Source organism: Capsella rubella, unplaced genomic scaffold (genome assembly GCF_000375325.1).
Source record: "Capsella rubella cultivar Monte Gargano unplaced genomic scaffold, Caprub1_0 scaffold_7, whole genome shotgun sequence".
NCBI lineage: Eukaryota > Viridiplantae > Streptophyta > Magnoliopsida > Brassicales > Brassicaceae > Capsella > Capsella rubella.
The window spans coordinates 15,631,133-15,647,811 of record NW_006238917.1 but is presented as its reverse complement, the minus strand read 5'-3'; the positions used below and the strand labels follow the sequence as shown (position 1 = coordinate 15,647,811).

General features: G+C 37.0%; 6 protein-coding genes across 10 annotated transcripts; 3 read left to right on the top strand and 3 right to left on the bottom strand.

The window, feature by feature from the left end:
* Nucleotides 1-1,251: 1,251 nt before the first annotated feature.
* LOC17877951 (probable LRR receptor-like serine/threonine-protein kinase At1g63430) lies at nt 1,252-5,104 on the top strand. Of its 2 annotated transcripts, none has more exons than XM_006285833.2 (13): nt 1,252-1,637; nt 1,812-1,950; nt 2,044-2,115; nt 2,226-2,369; nt 2,460-2,591; nt 2,696-2,818; nt 2,904-2,968; nt 3,048-3,257; nt 3,349-3,554; nt 3,647-3,779; nt 3,860-4,017; nt 4,102-4,317; nt 4,630-5,104. In XM_006285833.2, exons 1-13 carry the CDS (start codon nt 1,541-1,543, stop codon nt 4,927-4,929), a joined length of 1,995 nt encoding a protein of 664 aa, XP_006285895.1. In that variant the 5' UTR covers nt 1,252-1,540; the 3' UTR covers nt 4,930-5,104. The 2 variants fall into 2 exon arrangements, with proteins under 2 accessions (XP_006285895.1, XP_023633985.1); XM_023778217.1 differs by having other exon boundaries at nt 1,253-1,637; nt 2,693-2,818.
* A 108-nt stretch (nt 5,105-5,212) lies between these two features.
* LOC17877592 (RNA-binding protein NOB1) lies at nt 5,213-7,939 on the bottom strand. Its single transcript, XM_023778218.1, has 5 exons — nt 7,535-7,939; nt 6,296-7,373; nt 6,001-6,169; nt 5,621-5,740; nt 5,213-5,532 (listed from the first exon to the last, which is right to left on the bottom strand). The coding sequence occupies exons 1-5, from the start codon at nt 7,851-7,853 to the stop codon at nt 5,383-5,385; spliced, it is 1,836 nt and encodes a 611-aa protein (XP_023633986.1). The 5' UTR covers nt 7,854-7,939; the 3' UTR covers nt 5,213-5,382.
* A 184-nt stretch (nt 7,940-8,123) lies between these two features.
* Nucleotides 8,124-10,319, top strand: LOC111829679 (F-box/LRR-repeat protein At5g35995). 3 transcript variants are annotated; one of them, XM_023779532.1, is made up of 4 exons: nt 8,124-8,164; nt 8,550-9,462; nt 9,545-9,685; nt 9,762-10,319. In XM_023779532.1, the coding sequence occupies exons 2-4, from the start codon at nt 8,578-8,580 to the stop codon at nt 10,104-10,106; spliced, it is 1,371 nt and encodes a 456-aa protein (XP_023635300.1). In that variant the 5' UTR covers nt 8,124-8,164; nt 8,550-8,577; the 3' UTR covers nt 10,107-10,319. The 3 variants fall into 3 exon arrangements, with proteins under 3 accessions (XP_023635300.1, XP_023635302.1, XP_023635299.1); XM_023779534.1 differs by lacking the exon at nt 8,124-8,164 and adding an exon at nt 8,178-8,258; XM_023779531.1 differs by lacking the exon at nt 8,124-8,164 and having other exon boundaries at nt 8,284-9,462.
* A 71-nt stretch (nt 10,320-10,390) lies between these two features.
* LOC17879125 (glutathione S-transferase T1) lies at nt 10,391-11,919 on the bottom strand. Its single transcript, XM_006282632.2, has 7 exons — nt 11,808-11,919; nt 11,642-11,715; nt 11,447-11,507; nt 11,308-11,361; nt 11,162-11,241; nt 10,869-11,074; nt 10,391-10,706 (listed from the first exon to the last, which is right to left on the bottom strand). Exons 1-7 carry the CDS (start codon nt 11,870-11,872, stop codon nt 10,512-10,514), a joined length of 735 nt encoding a protein of 244 aa, XP_006282694.1. The 5' UTR covers nt 11,873-11,919; the 3' UTR covers nt 10,391-10,511.
* Nucleotides 11,920-12,204: 285 nt separating this feature from the next.
* LOC17879144 (probable xyloglucan galactosyltransferase GT20) lies at nt 12,205-13,812 on the bottom strand. The gene has a single exon (XM_006285076.1). The coding sequence runs from the start codon at nt 13,810-13,812 to the stop codon at nt 12,205-12,207; it is 1,608 nt and encodes a 535-aa protein (XP_006285138.1).
* A 736-nt stretch (nt 13,813-14,548) lies between these two features.
* Nucleotides 14,549-16,181, top strand: LOC17877426. Of its 2 annotated transcripts, none has more exons than XM_006284331.2 (3): nt 14,549-14,850; nt 15,063-15,350; nt 15,527-16,181. In XM_006284331.2, the coding sequence occupies exons 2-3, from the start codon at nt 15,136-15,138 to the stop codon at nt 16,074-16,076; spliced, it is 765 nt and encodes a 254-aa protein (XP_006284393.1). In that variant the 5' UTR covers nt 14,549-14,850; nt 15,063-15,135; the 3' UTR covers nt 16,077-16,181. The 2 variants fall into 2 exon arrangements, with proteins under 2 accessions (XP_006284393.1, XP_023634844.1); XM_023779076.1 differs by lacking the exon at nt 14,549-14,850 and adding an exon at nt 14,881-14,949.
* The last annotated feature ends 498 nt before the right edge of the window (nt 16,182-16,679 follow it).

The window sequence follows — 16,679 nt, the reverse complement described above, 5'->3', positions numbered from 1 at the left end:
TAATTCAGGTTCAACACTGCATATGTATATATATATATATATATATATATATATTAATAGATAGTGACATTTAAAATATTTAAAAATAAGAAAAGAAATCTAGAGTAGTTATAGTAGGGCCTTTTTAAATATTCTAATCCTAGTTTCCTATATTAAATTAATTGATAAAGTTTAAGAAAAGGTGCCATAATAATAATAAATGATATAAAGGAATTAAAGAAGAAAATTAGAAGAAAATAATACTTGTAGTTTGTGTGAACCTTTCCTATTTTTTTTACAAACAAATAATACTTGTAATAGTAGTTTGTTTTGCAAATCTGATAGCAAACTTTATTTTCGAAATTAATCTCACACGTTTGTGCGAATCCGAATCTAGTTGATTGTAACCAAATATATGCTATATATGAAGAATATAATCATTTCTGAAATTCATAAGTGAAATTAATGCTATATAGAAATTCTTTACAAACTAATGATCTAAAAATCAAATTTAATTATTATTTATATGATCTATTAATTCATATGTAAAAATTAAAAAAAAAAATTGAAATGACGACATAGCAACAAACAACACTATCAATACAAGTATACAACTAACATATATTTTATTTTTATCTAGCACATACAATATATAACTAGTTGTCATGTAATAATACTCCATCTGTTTTATAAAGAGTGTCATTTTGACACATTTCACACAAATTAAAAAAAAATATGAAAATATACATATACTATGTCCCTATCTAATAAATGGTTAATGGTTTAATTAACTATAGATTAAGGTAAAAATTGGATATCTTATGTAAAAGATGCATTGGAAATGTAGAATGACACTCTTTGTGTAATTTTTTTTTTCCTAAAATAGCACTCTTTGTGAAATAGAAGGAGTATATTTTTTGTCTTCCTTTCACATTAAAAGCAGATAAATGCATGTCCATACATTTGTCCTTGCATACAAATACACATTACAATTAAACCAATTTATATATTTTTGGCTTCCAATTAATATACATTTATGTATATATGAACATGCATTAGATGGGAAAAAAATCAGTATAAAACAATCTCATTACATAAAGTAAACTAGGATCTATTGCTAAATTTAAACTAATAAGCTTAATTAAGTCAAAGTTATAAGGGACAAAAATATTTTTAAAATAAAAGTGTTATTCTTCTTTTCTAAAGACAAAAAAAGTTAAAGCACTAATTTCTTCGTCTCCATTTAGAAAAAGGGAACCTGTCTTTGAATCCAAGTCTCTCTCTCTTTCTCTCTCCTTTGTCACCATCTCTGTGTTACACTTACTAATAAGAAACTGAAACTTCATTTTCCTCTCATGGGTTTTGGCTAAATTCCCGGATTATTAATTAAAGCATCCTCCTTTTTTTGTTAAAAAATCTTGCTTTGCTCATTAAGCTCTTAATTTTCTCCTGCTAAGTTATTTGGGTTTTTTTTGTGATGATTACTAAGTGGGAAACTCTGGGGTTTTGCTTCTTTTGCTGAGCTAGAATTTGAAGAAATCTTTGGGAAATTTAGAAAAAAATGAGACTTTATTTATCTTCAACTATGCAGCTTTCTCTTGTGAGTCTTGTGTTAGGGTTCCTCTTCGTTTCCTGTGACGCGTTTGCCTCTAAGGAAGGTATTTTGATTTCCTCGATGTATTGTGTTTTTTTTTTTTATTCACCAATTTTGGATGCTGTGAAAGTTTAGCTTTTTAGCCTCTACATGAATGTCAACAGACACTCATTGTGTTAATCTAGCTCTGTAACTGATCATAAGAAGTATTTGTTTTGTTGTTGTTCCTTGTATTTAGTTGAAGCTCTTAGGAGATTCAAGGAAGCTATGTATAAGGACCCTTTGCTAGTTTTGTCTGATTGGGATGTCCCCAGTTCCAGTCCTTGTGATTGGAACGGCATTTTGTGCTCTCCATCTAAGGATCATATTGTAAAGATGTAAGAAACTTTATTCTCTTCCTATCTGTAGAATTAGATATTTTTATGGATGTTAAGACTCTAGTATTCTGATAGTTTGATATCTGTTTGCAGAAATATATCGAATACGTCGATGAGAGGGTTTCTTGTGCCAGAACTTGGTCAGATAACCTACTTGCGAGAACTGTATGGTTTCAGTTTTTATTTACAATACCTGAAAATATATAAGTTTGATGATGAATAGTGTTTGGAAAATTCTTAGATGGCCTTTTTGTGTGTGTTGAATGCTTCTTTAGGATCCTGCATGGGAACATTCTAATGGGGACAATACCAAAAGAGATAGGAAATTTGAAGAAACTCAAGATCTTAGACCTGGGAAACAATCATTTGACAGGACACATTCCAGCAGAGATAGGGAAATTGTCAAGCATTAGGACAATGTAAGAAAAGCTTTAAGCTTTTTTGTCACGATCCATTCACACTTGCAAGTTCTGAGATGACCATTTTTGTGTTTGTTTTTTACACTACAGAAACCTTCAGTCCAATGGTTTGATAGGAAAGTTACCTTCAGAGATTGGAAACTTGAAGTACCTTAAAGAACTTCTTATTGACAGGAATAGGCTTCAAGGAAGTATTCCTATTTCCACAAAAACTTCAAAGATGTGAGTTTAGCCAATAGCCCAGGGAAGCATAAAATGGACTCTTATTCTCTGTGATTGAAATGTTAATCTATTGTATCTTCTTTTTGGTTTGTCTGAATTAGCAGGTATGCTACAAAGCCAAGTGCAAACATCACAGGTTTGTGTGCGTCTTCCCCATTGAAAGTGGCAGATTTCTCTTACAACTTTTTCGAGGGAAGTATTCCAAGATGCTTGGATTACCTTCCAAGGTATTTCTTATAAGACCCTTTTGTCTATCTTGCCTGCATTTTTTCATTTAACAATATCCCTTCGTCTTGTTGAAAATCATTGTAGAACGAGCTTTCAAGGAAACTGCATGAAAACCAAGAAAGTTAGGCAGCGGCCATCTGCAGAATGTGGTTTGTAGAATAAGATTTTCACTTTATGCCGATAATCGTTTTCTATATATTTTTTCATTGGACTATTTCAATTGGCTAGCTCACTTAACTGCAAGTGTGGCCAAGAAGAAGCATCGAGCATCGACACCTATGTGGCTTCGGAATTTTGAGATAGTCACGGGATCATCGGTTGGTTTACTCTTTCTAGTTGTAATGCTCGCTGCATTTAGCTTGTGCAACATAAAACGCTCTCTCATTGTTCCCTGGAAGAAATCTACAAGTGAAAAGGAAAAGTTCACCGTCTACGTCGGTTAGTTACTTTTGGATGTTCTAAGATCAATACAAAAGCCTGAAAGAGCTTCCAGAGATGAAAAAATTAATGTGAACAAGTTTTCTTACAGATTCCGAAATGCTTAAGGATGTTTCAAGATTCACAAGACAAGAGCTAGAAGTGGCGTGTGAAGACTTCAGCAACATCATTGATTCTTGTGCAGAGAGTCAGATTTACAAAGGAACAATCAAAGCCGGGACTGAGATCGCGGTGATCTCTCTCTGCGTTAAAGAAGAAGATTGGACCGGATATCTTGAGCTTAATTTCCAGAGAGAGGTTCTTCTTCTTATGTTTGTTTATCACCAAGTCACTTACAAGAAAACATTAGTATAAGCCTGACCTTTTTTTTGTACCATTCTTTGTTTCAGGTTGCGAATTTGGCTAGATTAAACCATGAGAATGTAGGGAAATTACTAGGATACTGTAAAGAGAGCACACCGTTTACAAGAATGCTTGTTTTTGAGTATGCATCAAATGGGACACTATACGACCATCTCCACTGTAAATCAAACTTCTTTAGAGCTCTGTCTTTGGTAATTCTCACAACAGTAAAGATAACTTATGAAAAATTTAAAATGCAGATGGGGAAGGGAGTTTAGTATCGTGGGCAAAGCGCATGAAAATCGTTATAGGCATCGCACGTGGTCTCAAGTACCTTCATACTGAACTAGATCCTCCATTTACAGTCTCTGAGTTGAGCTCAACTGCAGTGTATCTCACTGAATATTTTACTCCCAAAGTAAATTGATCCTCTTATTTCGATGCAGTTAGTTAAGCTTCGCGCTATCTCTACACTCATTTTAATCCTCTTTTTTCTATGCAGCTGCTTGATTTCGAATGCTGGAAGACAATACAGGTAAGATCAGAAAAAAACCTGAGGAATATCAGTTGTGAAGGAGATATATGTGTACTTCCCAGTGCAATGGAGCACCGAGATCTGGATTTACAAGGGAATATTTATTCATTCGGCATACTTTTGCTGGAAATTGTTAGCGGAAGACCTTCTTATTGCCAAGAGAGAGGTTGCTTGGTAGAATGGGTAAGAATAGCTTTTCTCTATGCTTAAAGCTGAGTAATTATAGCAAGTCTCTCTTTCCTATAAGTGTATACACTCATTTAAAAGCCAAGGACCCAATGCTCTTCTAGGTGCATTACCTTTTTTATCTCATTTTAAAAAATGGCGAAAGTTTCAATCTTTGCTACAATGCAAACCAATTGGTTACCATTGTTATAGTCAACGAGGGTGTAGAATTGGTTCCGGGGTTGCAAAGTATTGACCTTTACTCCGGGATAAAAAAATGAGAATACTTGTGGATGCTGAGATTCTGATTCGAACTCTTAAATTTTGCAGGCAAGGGAAAAATACCTTACTGCACCAGATGTGATGACTAGCTTGGTGGATCCTGAGCTCAAGCATTTCAACCAGAAAGAGCTTGAGGCGGTATGTGAAGTGGCAAGCCAATGTCTGAACTTGGACCAGAAGGAAAAAGACGAGGAGAAGCTTTCTTATTCGATTCAGGCGCTTTGTGAGACACTAGAGAGTAGAATCACTGTGTCCATTTCTGCAGAATTCAAATCATCTTCTTTGGCATGGGCGGAGCTCGCGCTGGCCTCGCCTTCTAACGATGACGAAGATGAAAGGAGTAAATAATTTGGTTTTGTAGTTGAGTAATGACATTGACATTAACTTGTTCAGACATTTGATGCTCTTTTGCATTGTTGTTCCTAAAGCCAGATCACTTCTCTTTGTTTGTAAATAGCTTACAGGGAGAATTTGATAGTAGAGGCCACTCCTTGGATAAGTAATCAAGTTATAGGTTACGATCGTTCTATTGTTAAGACTGAAGGGATAATCTTGTACTAAGGTCTTGAAGAACTGAATTTGTGTAGAGCCAAAAAAAAATGACACAGTTTGGGTAAAGAGATAACAGATATCAGACGAACTATTTCTGTAACCAAATATAAGTTATTAACTCACCTTTTCAAACTAGTTTTGGACTTGAAGCCAACAATCAAAACAAATAAGTAAAAGAAAAACAGAGACAAAATCATAGGCATTTCTTTGAAGTAAAGGAGATGCTTGCTATGTCGGGAGAAACATATATCAGTGCATAGAACGAGAGTAATGGTTGTCATTAGGGTTTCTTTTCTGGCTGAAAACCGCCATAGCTTTTCTCACAGGAGGTTGCAATGGCGCCTTTTTATCACTATGATGGTTCAAGAACACATCGTCTGATACGAAGTACTCATCACCCTGGAAACAGCAACATAATTACCATAAGGTTTCTTTTGATCAAAGTTACATATTTGACTTTGAGATAGAAGACAGGAAAGAGACTAACCGGTTTGCTTGCTTTCTTCTTGGTCCTAGGGTGGAGAAACTTTTGAGGGAGTTGATCTTCCCGTAGAACCAGATTCTTGGTGATTGACTCTCTTCCTCCTTTAGGCATTGGTATCGAATACTGCACAGCAAAACAAGAAGATGTGTATCAGGAGAAGCTTTTATCTGTGTATGCAAAGGTAATTGGTTTTATAGATTTATCATTATGAAATTTAAGGTATCATAAAATTTTGTTTTCCAGATATTGATTTAATTGCAGATTCTGAAGGAAACTACGGTTTCTGCTTAAAAGCTTACTTCAAATAACGAGACAAGACTCTTCACTAATACAAGGAATTTTTTTGGTGTTTCGGTTAGCTTCTACTCATTAGAAGTACTTACTTTGGTCCCTCGAAGTATAATACGTGGTTTACGGGCAGCTATGATGGTGCCATTCTGGCCTATTGTAACTGCTACCTTGCGTAGAGTGCCGCCATTCCCACACTTGGGACAAAAGATTCTTCCAATTTCAGGAGTTACTGTGTAGCAAGCATGGCATTTCAAGATCCACCTGAAGATGCAAATGCAATAAAAGGTTAGGTATGCATCTCTCTCAACTAACAAGCATGCTGAGGGAAAAGTGTCACATTTGAACAAAGATAAGAGACGAGGAAGTTCTCTGATTCATAAAGTGTACCTGTGCAGTTGGCGAATTTGCATTCCTCCAGGTGCAAGTAAACGCAAACCCATTTGAAGAATAACATTTTGCATTGCAAAATCACCAGTTATGCAGGCCACACTAGACTCAGACAAGGCTCTCACCGACCAACTCTGCTCACTGCTACCATCATCTGCAATTGACGATGCCTCAAAGGTATCCCCAGCCTCACTAGCAACCTCTAACTCTTGATTTGCAACATCGATCTCCTCAGCTTCGACTTCAATATCATTATCCATATCATCCTCACCACTGATCAAATTTGATTCAGCATTCGTCTCTTCAGTCCCTTCTTGGTGAGCCCTTAATGAATCTTCCTCCAATCTCATATCTTTTAGGATGGACGATAGATCCTCACCATTCTCTCCACTATCTTTTGCATGGCTTTCATTGGCGTCTTTAGACATTTGATTCGACTGCTGATCAGCTGTGTCCTCAATCATGTGCCGAGCTTTGTCAGCTTCTTGATCTTGCTGAATTTCTTGTTCAGCCAAGGCATTGTAATGTTCCCACTTTGCCTTTCTTCTAAGAAACTTAGAGTGGGTACTTCTACTAACTGCAGGTCTCCAATCACTGGCATCATCATCATCATAATGCCCCTGGGATGCATCAATTCCCTCCACAACCATCTTACCCTCAAGCTTAACCTCTGTTTTCTTGGGTGGGTATCGCCTATGCTTCTTCACACCTTCCTGATCATCCTCTTCATGATTCTCAGTATGAGAGACAACAGAACCTACCTCAGAAACAGTGTCTGAAGCGATAATATTCATGTTAAGGTCTTTCAACGGAAGGATTTTGGAGTTAGCGTTGGATTTTTCCTCAGTCTCGTTTTCAAGTGCCTCCCACTCCTCCAGGTTAGCCACATTGGAGCCCCAACCAGGTAAATCCTTCTCAGGTAACCTCTTTACTCTAACAGTTTGAATAGGTGGAGGAACATCTCTAAGATTTTTGGTGCCATGAACCTGAGCCTCAAGCGTGTATGACAAAGCAATCAACTTGAGATCAACATCAGACAGAGTTTGCAAATCACCAGTAGCTCTTGCAAATTTAATAACTGGAAAAACAACAAAAACAATCAACGTCAGAGATACAATACAATCTTTCTCCAACACAACATTTAAGCATTAGCAAGAATCACAAACCTACTTAGATACAAATTTCACATAACGAGCTCAAAAACTAAGGCACAAGAATCACAAAACTAACATATGTTACCTTTACTGAGAGATTCAGGAGAAGGTTCCATTGTATCAATAGTGAAAGGAATAAAAGCGAGACGACGGCGAGAAGCAGGGTCACGAATCTCAGAGAGTACTTCAGGGACGGTTACGAATTTATCGGCGAAGTTCGTTAAGCTCTGGCCTCCTTCAATGACGGCGTTAGCATCAACAACCGCCAAAGATATCCCTTTTGTGGATTTGCAATTTCCGACCATCCCAAGAATGGCTGCCGGAGCTCCGTCGTTAACCGGAGGCTTCGAAGGTGGATCTTTCTTCACAATAGAACTCCACATCGATGTTGGATTCGGATCCATGGTTCGTTTTTTCGTTACTTGCCGCTTCAAATGTGGAGGTTTAACGAGAAGAGGACTGAGGAGGGTAGTGAAACGGAGAAGAAGAAGAGAAGAATCAAAAAACCTAGGTCAGAGTAAAGACGTCGCCGTTTTATTCACTTGTTGTAAATGGGCCTTTATATCGTCGTAAAGGCCCAACCAATTGGGTAGAATTTGAAGAATAGTGAATTTGGTGGAGAGACTCTATAAAGAACAGTTGTGTCTTCCACACTACACTACACAACACCAAAAGTTATTTTCGGTGGGGTTTACTGTTTATGCATTGGTAAACGGTAAATCCAGATCTTTGTATTCTTGTTCTTGATTCTTGCTTCGAACTTAGACCAATCTTGCTTTCACATCCCTGTTCTGCTTTCTTTTTCCAAGGTTTCTTTGTCGTTCTTGACTCAGAATCAAAGAGTAGAGTGATCAATTGAACCTAATTGTCCCCTTTCTGATCTACCTATAGATAAATTAAGCACATCTGTAACATTGTTTTTTTCTGCATGTTTATGCTATTGCATAGATGTTCATCTTTTATCGAAATGCTGAAAATTTCCCAACGGAAATTTTAAAATTTTGTCCCTTTTCGTTTCGTATATTGTGTGTGCTTAGTTACTCTCGGATGTTATCTGATCTTGTTATGAGACTTGGACATAACTTGTGTTTGGTTTGTAGGCGGAAGAAAGTATATGAGACTGACTTTATGGGTTCTAGAGATTTCATCAGCAGTTTGCCGGATGAGGTTCTTGGCAAAAATATCCTGTCTTTACTTCCGACAAAACTCGTTGTTTCCACATCTGTTCTGTCCAAGAGGTGGAGGAATATGTTCCTTTTTGTAGACAACTTTGACTTGGAAGACCCAACATCTCTCAGAAACGATGGCTTCTCTGATTTCATGGAGAAAACAGTGGCTGTGCTAAACAATTGTCCCATCAAGAAACTCACTCTGAATTGCCACTATGAACAATCTAGTGTTAACCGTTGGATTTTCCGTGCCCTCGGACGCGGCTGCTTGGAACTAATCTTGCAATGCCGATATGGTCATTCTCTGAATATAAGGATCTTCAGGAGAAACACATTGGTTAAACTCACACTATCTAGTAATCGAACTGTTCTTGAAGAGTATGTTCCACTTCATGAGGGCAGAGTGTTTTTCCCAGCGCTCAAGACACTTTCTCTCGGTGCAGTTGTGGCTGATCGAGCTCTGTATAATTGGTTCATCTCTGGATGTCCTGTGCTCGAGGAGTTATTCATACGTGATGTTGGTGATGGTGATGACCAGCCAACTTGGACGATGTCTGTGTTTAGTGCTTCCCTCAAGCGACTCACGATTTTCTTCGACTTTCCTCATAACATAGAACCTTATAAAGACGATGTTGAGATCCAGACACCTAAACTTGAGTTTCTTGACTACTCTGCCCTTCTCTCCGATGATTTTGAAGTTGATTACCTCGATTCGCTTGCCGAAGCTAGACTGGATCTTCGATTGTGGGAGTTAAATACCACAACTCAGTTGGGTGATGTTGCAAATTTGGTTGCCGCGATAAGAAATGTCAAGACCCTTCACCTCTCTTCCGGTTCTCTTGAGGTCTCTAAGTCTTAAGCTAGTTACCATTGTCTCATTTCTATATCAATCTGCTTTCTGATTGTGATTATAATTTATAAATCAGGCGTTTTACTACTGTTGTGATACCATGCTGGTCTTCGACAGACTCCATCATCTATCTATTGAGAGCGACGAGGAAAACGGTTGGCAGGGATTGCCTCGTCTGCTTTTGAAATCTCCAAATCTACAAACTCTACTTATAAAGGTATATCAAAGCTTTTGGCAAATTGGGGCACACAATATTTTTTTTTGCACATTCAAATAGTTTGCTATGCTTTCAGGGTCTTGTGCACAAAGTTACTAATAGATGTGGAAACGTATGCGCTTGCACTAACAAGCCTAAGAAAAATTTCTCGTACAAACGTTATATAGATAGAAGTCCTTCTGATGAAATGGAGGGAATGTGTTGTTTATCGACATGTCGAGTCAAAGTGCTAGAGATTTTAGGCTATGGAGGAAGTTCTAGAGAGATGAAACAAATGTGGCATTTCTTGGGAAAATTGAAATATCTTGAAACTGTGAAAATTGGTGTTGAAGAAGACACTAACAACATTGGGTTATTGCGCGACAATCTAATGGCTCTTAATAGAGCTTCAGCAAACAAGTGCAACATCCAGTTCATCTGATTTCTCTCTCTGCTCTGGCTGTGATGGTATTTTGGACAAGACTAAAAACAACTTAAATATGGGTTGTTGTTTAATTATATATTTTGCGTAATTTTTTGGTTTAGTGAACTTTGATCCACGATGAATTCAGTTGTAATTGTTTTCATAAGTGTTTAACTGTAATTTGTCATTTGTAGAATCTTCATTGTAACACCCTCTTTTTTGAAAAACCTTCATGAGGTGATGTACCAAATCAACGTTTGATCTCTACCTATCCGGGAAGATGTTGAAAATGGTCAGCTAAGTAAAATTCAGTTTGAGCCACAAATTGTATAAGAAATCGTAGAACAAAGTGTGGTTTTATTACATTATTACATTATTCAATGATCCATTGACCCCTGAAGCCGGCTTGGATAAGTTTTGTTCTTACATCTTAGATTGAATACCTGGTTTAGATACGGCTCCCAGCTCTCTCTGTTTCTGAAATCTATCTTTGGCTCTGAAAAGAACCTCATGGACCTCATCAAAGTGAGGCATTGTCGCCTTTCTCGTATTATCAATCCATTCTTCAACTTTCTTATGAGGGCTGAGCAATCTAAGACGATCTTTGTCATCCAAAACCTACAAAGTTGCATAAATTCTACAATCAAACGTCAAAACAGAGATAAGGAAGCAACTTCATGCTCTACACTGTTTGATATGATTGGTTACACTGGTACTTCAATGAAATACAAACTCAGAAAACATCTAAATCCATTGGGAAAATGTTTTGTTTTATGTTACCTGCAGCTGCATCAGTTCACACACAAGGCTCAGATCAGCTATAGATGGTTGGTTGCCTCCGAGCAAGAACTTGCCATTTCCCTTAAGCCAAAAAGTCTCTAGAGTGGATAGAGACTTCGTTAGTAACTTCTCAGCTTCAGCAGCTTTTTCCGGATTCAGAGGAAGACCGAGAGCTGGAGCTAGTACACTATACAGAACATATCCAGCTGAAACAGTAATCAAAAACATGAAGCTGACCATTCTATTTGAATCTAAAACTTCTCAACATCGATATGAATAAAACCGTGTAGTACCTGCGCCAGGGCGTAAACTGGTGTGATGCCAATCTAAAACTGAGTGAATCTTGGCTCTTTGGGAAAGATCATTTGGGTACCTATAAGTAAAATGATTACACTTTGCAATCCATCAAGAACATGTGTCAAATAAAGTACAAACTTACCAATGATCAACTACACTAGGAAATGCTGAGGAAAGATATATCAAGATAGCGTGACTGCAAATATAACAAACGGTTAAGATTCATAAAACAATGGTTTCTATACAAAGCCAAGCAAGAATCAAAAAATTTATGTAAAAACCTCTCAAAGAGTTTAAGTCTACCATCAACAATAGCTGGAACTTTCCCAATTGGGTTAATATCTGAGAAACAAAGACACACACTTTATGATAAAATCTCACTGTAATGACCAAATAAAGCCAGACACTTTATGATCAAATCTTACTGTAAAGACCAAATAAAGTTTCAACCTTTTTGTTTGATTATGTATACGAACCTTTGAATTCAGAGGTTAGTTGCTGACGCTTCGCCAAAGAAATCAAAGTCTCATCGAACTGGATTCCATTAACCCTTCAAACAAAAAAGCAGTTCATCATGTATCTGAGAACAAAATTAAAAACGCTGAATCGAAAATTAACAAAGGAAGAACAAACGAGATGTACTTGCAGAATATGATGACAGCACGAGATGGCTGTGACATCCGATCGACATACACTTTGAGCTTCATCTTCTTCTGATTTTGTGGATCAGAAAAGTTTCAGAACACTGATGAATTTGGAGAAGAAGATGAGAATTGAGAAGTGTCTCTTTCACCACAATAGAGATTAAAACACCGTGCCGTTGCTACAATAGAAAATAAAACACCATGCCGTTCTTTTCTCTCTCCGTTTTGACTTTTGACCAAAGACTTCTCTAAACCGGCTGGTTAGGCAATTTGCTCCTTCTTTAGTCTCTTTACCATCAAATTAATACAGTAACAAATCATAACCGGTTCTTAACCAGAACAGAGTCATCATATCAAAAGGGATATCATGAGAGCAAAACATTACAAAAAAAATCTTAGACCAATGAATTGATTTTCTCAAGTAAACTATCGAAAGTAATATCAAAAGCATCTCGAAACTTTTCAAACTTAGCATTAGAGTCTCCATAGACCAACCCAGGCAAAAGCTGATGAATAATGTAACTTCTCATTTCCTCTTTTTCTCTTACAGTCTTCGCCATCAACTTCTTTACCACGTTTACTCTCTTTCCCTTGACATCTTCTTGGCTTATGTACACTGAGTATTTCCGATGATTCTCCGGTAAGTGCCACGCGTACTGATAATAAGCTGTGTATGGATTAAAGATCACCGGAATGCAACCGGAGATTAGTGAATCGAAAACGGATTTTCTCGTTGGACTATCTCCCGACGGTTGCAGACAGAACTCTGAGTCTTGGAACAGCTCTATGACATTCTCAGGCTTGTTACAACTTCCGTTAGTACAATTTAAGAATCTGCATTGGTCAGAAAATGTTGTGCATTGTTCGATTAGCGTTGAACGTATGCTGTGAGGGTTACCGGGTCTTGCACCTCCGGCAAAACTTACAACATTCCTGCGAGGTTTGTTCATCATCTTGACCTGCCAGCTAGCGATGTCATAATCCGTTTTAGGGTGGAAATAGGTCGGATGCGGGACTGCGATGTCGTTGACTTCCCAGGGATGTCTTTCGATGAGAAGCTTTGTAGGGTTATTCATTCCTTGTAACTCAAGGAACCTTGAGCCCCAAGGAAGTTTACTTCTTCTAAAATCCCAAGAAATCTTTCCGAGCACAAACACATGATCTTTTCCGGCATTTCTCTTCCAAGATTCCTTCGATTCAAGCCATTTCAGAACCTCGATCCCCAACCGGTCCTTCACAACATTAGAAACATTCTTGAAATGCCATCTCAATACATCAAAACCGCCATAAAAGGGGACATAAAAGATCTTAGCTTGGCTTTCGTTGTAAACCCTACAAGGATGCTTCAAAACCCTAGAGTGGAAGATCGGTTCAAGAGCATACTGATGTGTCCTAAACCAACCTTGACCAAGATTCCCAATTGCTTCTCCAAAACCTTCATTCTTGAAATACTTACACATGTTAGTCCAAGGGACCATATCCACACAATCTACCAGTAAATCTCTGTTGAATTTAGACGGTAAGTCATAAACATAAACTCCTTTCCCTTCACAAGATCCCGGATTTTCGCCTTTTTTCCTGGCCGTCGGCAACCAAGATCTCTGTTCATGAATATACTTAATCACTGCCCTTAGCGCGTAGCCTTCTCCTTCACTCTTAGGTTTGATGTATTGGTATTGTTCTTCTTCCTCAGACTCGTTCTTGGCCTTATGATCAAGAACATGCTTAATATTCACACCAAAACGCTTCTTATCTTCACGGGAAAGAATTGCTCTGACAGATTTATCATTCTTTAGAGAATTTATTTTTCCATATCTACTAGGAACAACACTTGGATCTTTGAGTTCCCTTGAGGAGATGATTAAGGTCGAAGATAGCCAAAGATAAAGAACAAAGAACGGAGCAACCATGAGAATGGATTTGCAGAAAAAGAAGATACGAGGATTATAATCATCTCTTTTACTGGGTGTAGTCGGCTTTCTCTTTGAGACCAAGATAGCCATCTTTGTTTTATCTTCTTCTGTCACAATCTTTGTCATACCTTCTTTCGTGGTTTGGGAATATTTATTTTCTTAAATTTTATGATTTTTTTTTTTCCTTAGGCACCATATACGTACGTATCTCTTAACAAAACAAAAATCTACTTAATTAGTATTTATTTATATTGATATATTATATATACCAAGATATATTTCTTAGTATCCATTTGAATATAAATTAAGATTTTAGATATCAAAATGTTTGAATTATTTTGGAAACAAGTGTGTAGAAATTTAAGGAAATAGATCTTCTTGTATAACTTTTTATTTCGGGTCATGTTTATAAGTTAAAAAGATTATCGATGAACGCCAATATAGAAGATTTGAACAAAATCTATAGATTGGTTTTGTTGATTTTCTCAAGTTAACTATCAAAAGTAATATCAAAATTAAGCGTCTCAAAACTTTTTAAACTTAGCATTAGAGTCTCCATAGACCAAACCAGGCAAAAGCTGATGAATAATGTAACTTCTCATATCCTATTTCTCACTGATCATGTGTGCACTTTTCAATCTTCATCCTTGGACATTGAAAAGGCTAAAAACTTAGGGCCGACGCGAGCCCATTAAGATAAATATAACCCCTATCTCTTAAAAAAAGCCTAAAAAATTAGGTTCGGTTTGGTTCATTAAAGTAAATATAAACTATATTGCTTTAAAAAGTCTTAAAATTAATGGCCCGTGTCCATGAAACGACGTCGTAAGACTGTATTCTCTTTTCCTTCCTCGATCTCTTCTTCTTCTTCTTCAGTCAAAACCCTAACCCTCTTCTTTTTTGTCAATCCATTCCCTAACGCTTTTCTTCTTCAATTACTCTACTTCGATCCCTCCTTTGTCTTCTTCAATTGACTACTGACTAAGGGTTCGGAGAAAAAAGACTCCTTTTCACAAAAAAACAGAGAACACCACCATTAATGGCTTTCTTCACCGATACGAACAAGACAAGACACAACTCAACCATACCCCAGTCTCCTTTCCCAACAAACTCAAGATAAATACCAAGGTGCATACTCTCGTGATGATACGGTTCCTTTTTTTTTTGTAATGAAATTGCAGTTCATATATATGCCTTTGGAGCAGTTCTCTATTCGATTTGCTTTTGGTTAAGTTACATCAAAATGCGTCTGTTGCTTCCATTTGTTAGCTTTAGATGAATTTTCTATTAGTTGTTTTAGATGAATTTGCTGACGTTAGATCCTAATCTTCTCTTTGCAGATTAAAATCCCAAGTCATCACACTGCTCTGCTGTCATACTCTGTTCCCTCAGCCGTATTCTACCGGTAAAAGGATGGGAAAACGAGGAGCTAAGAAGCTTACAAACACTCAAGGAGGACCTAATCTCAAATCTGTACTTAGACATGAGCACTTGAAGAATCTCGCTCTCTGGTCTTCCGCCGGAGATACTCCGATACCATCTCTTGCTTCCTTGTTCGGTCGTTGTCTCGCTGCCGACATTGAAACCACTGGGATCGCTCCTGATCCTGATCTCGTCTCTTGTCAAAGGTACCTCTTCCTCCACCGTCGATTAGGTTGTTTTGCATAGAATCTTGAAAGGCCATTGTTCTGAGTTTTTCGATTCCTTAATGTTTTTACAAAGAGAGGATCTTTATTGCATTTTAATGTCAGGGTTTATCTTATATTGGATTATGTAATGATGATTCAAAAGTTTATCTCTGTAGGTGTGAGACCATTCTTAAGCCTGGCTTCAATTGTAATGTTAGAATCGAGAAAGTTTCCGCTAAGCAGAAGAAACGCACCAGGTGCAAGAAGTCTAACATCTGTTTACCTCAGAACAATGTTGTTTACCATTGCAATTTCTGTTCTCACCGTAACCTTAAGAGAGGTACTGCGAAAGGTCAGATGAAAGAGATTTACCCGTTCAAGCCGAAAGCTCCTCGTCCTACACGTCCTAAGATCAATAAAGAGACGACGACAGTGCCTCAGGAAATCCAAAGTAACATGCTTTCTTCACCTGTGAGAAGTGAGAAAGATCAGGTGGAGGAGGAGAATGGTGTTGCGAATACACCGAAGCCAATGATGCTTACTCTCGATAGGGGTAAGAGGATACGAAAATCAAAGAGTAAGAAACCGGTTGAGCCTGAAAGTGTTGCGGAGAAAACAGTTGGTGGATCAAATAAGAGGAAGAGAAACTCATGGACAAGTGTGAAAGAGATAGCTGAGACAAACAAGAGTTCTAGAACAAATTTCAAGATACCTTTTCTCTTGTGATTTGTTTGTTATATGTATTTGGGAAAGTAGAGTAAATATGGCCCTTTGGGGAAGTTTTCATACATTTTTATACTTTAAAATTTGGAAAAAAGATACCTACCTACATGAAGTATGCTACAATACATGGTCACACATCCGAAGTTTAAAAATGTATCTCTAACTACACAAATTATATGTATTGCATGCCCACATATATGAACTATATGTAGTCATGTCGCCAACATCACGAACATTTTTTCCGGTACACTTTTGGCCAGAATCCGGCATTGACCCGTTTGACCGGCATTGACCAATATAAATATTCAAAAAAAGATTTTTTTAAAGTTTTAATTATTTTAAAACATGTTTTTGAATCATTTATATTACTGTATAATTAAGAAAATATATACAATTTTTAATATAAAAATCTTTTGTATATATATATTTAATGCATTGATTTTTATAATTAGTTAGTTTCGATAATTTCAAAGCTAAACTAAAAAAAACTAATTAGGAATAATAATAATAAACAGAAAATTTTTCTATTTTTAAAAATATTCGGACATGAGTATCATTTGGTTTAATATTTGAATATTTAATATATAATATGTGAATTTTAAATAT

Bases quoted from the DNA above. Each gene is read 5' to 3' on its own strand.
- LOC17877951 (XM_023778217.1), top strand. From the start codon at position 1,541: ATGAGACTTTATTTATCTTCAACTATGCAGCTTTCTCTTGTGAGTCTT. The intron at 2,116-2,225 runs GTATGGTTTCAG...ATGCTTCTTTAG, and splicing joins ATAACCTACTTGCGAGAACT to GATCCTGCATGGGAACATTC. The intron at 2,370-2,459 runs GTAAGAAAAGCT...TTTACACTACAG, and splicing joins TTGTCAAGCATTAGGACAAT to AAACCTTCAGTCCAATGGTT.
- LOC17877592 (XM_023778218.1), bottom strand. From the start codon at position 7,853: ATGGATCCGAATCCAACATCGATGTGGAGTTCTATTGTGAAGAAAGAT. The intron at 5,741-6,000 runs GTAAGTACTTCT...TTTGCTGTGCAG, and splicing joins TTATACTTCGAGGGACCAAA to TATTCGATACCAATGCCTAA. The intron at 5,533-5,620 runs GTTAGTCTCTTT...TGCTGTTTCCAG, and splicing joins AGAAGAAAGCAAGCAAACCG to GGTGATGAGTACTTCGTATC.
- LOC111829679 (XM_023779531.1), top strand. From the start codon at position 8,398: ATGTTCATCTTTTATCGAAATGCTGAAAATTTCCCAACGGAAATTTTA. The intron at 9,463-9,544 runs GTCTCTAAGTCT...TTTATAAATCAG, and splicing joins TCTCTTCCGGTTCTCTTGAG to GCGTTTTACTACTGTTGTGA. The intron at 9,686-9,761 runs GTATATCAAAGC...CTATGCTTTCAG, and splicing joins TACAAACTCTACTTATAAAG to GGTCTTGTGCACAAAGTTAC.
- LOC17879125 (XM_006282632.2), bottom strand. From the start codon at position 11,872: ATGAAGCTCAAAGTGTATGTCGATCGGATGTCACAGCCATCTCGTGCT. The intron at 11,362-11,446 runs GTTTTTACATAA...TTATATTTGCAG, and splicing joins AGACTTAAACTCTTTGAGAG to TCACGCTATCTTGATATATC. The intron at 10,707-10,868 runs GTAACATAAAAC...GCAACTTTGTAG, and splicing joins GTGAACTGATGCAGCTGCAG to GTTTTGGATGACAAAGATCG.
- LOC17879144 (XM_006285076.1), bottom strand. From the start codon at position 13,812: ATGGCTATCTTGGTCTCAAAGAGAAAGCCGACTACACCCAGTAAAAGA.
- LOC17877426 (XM_006284331.2), top strand. From the start codon at position 15,136: ATGGGAAAACGAGGAGCTAAGAAGCTTACAAACACTCAAGGAGGACCT. The intron at 15,351-15,526 runs GTACCTCTTCCT...TTATCTCTGTAG, and splicing joins GATCTCGTCTCTTGTCAAAG to GTGTGAGACCATTCTTAAGC.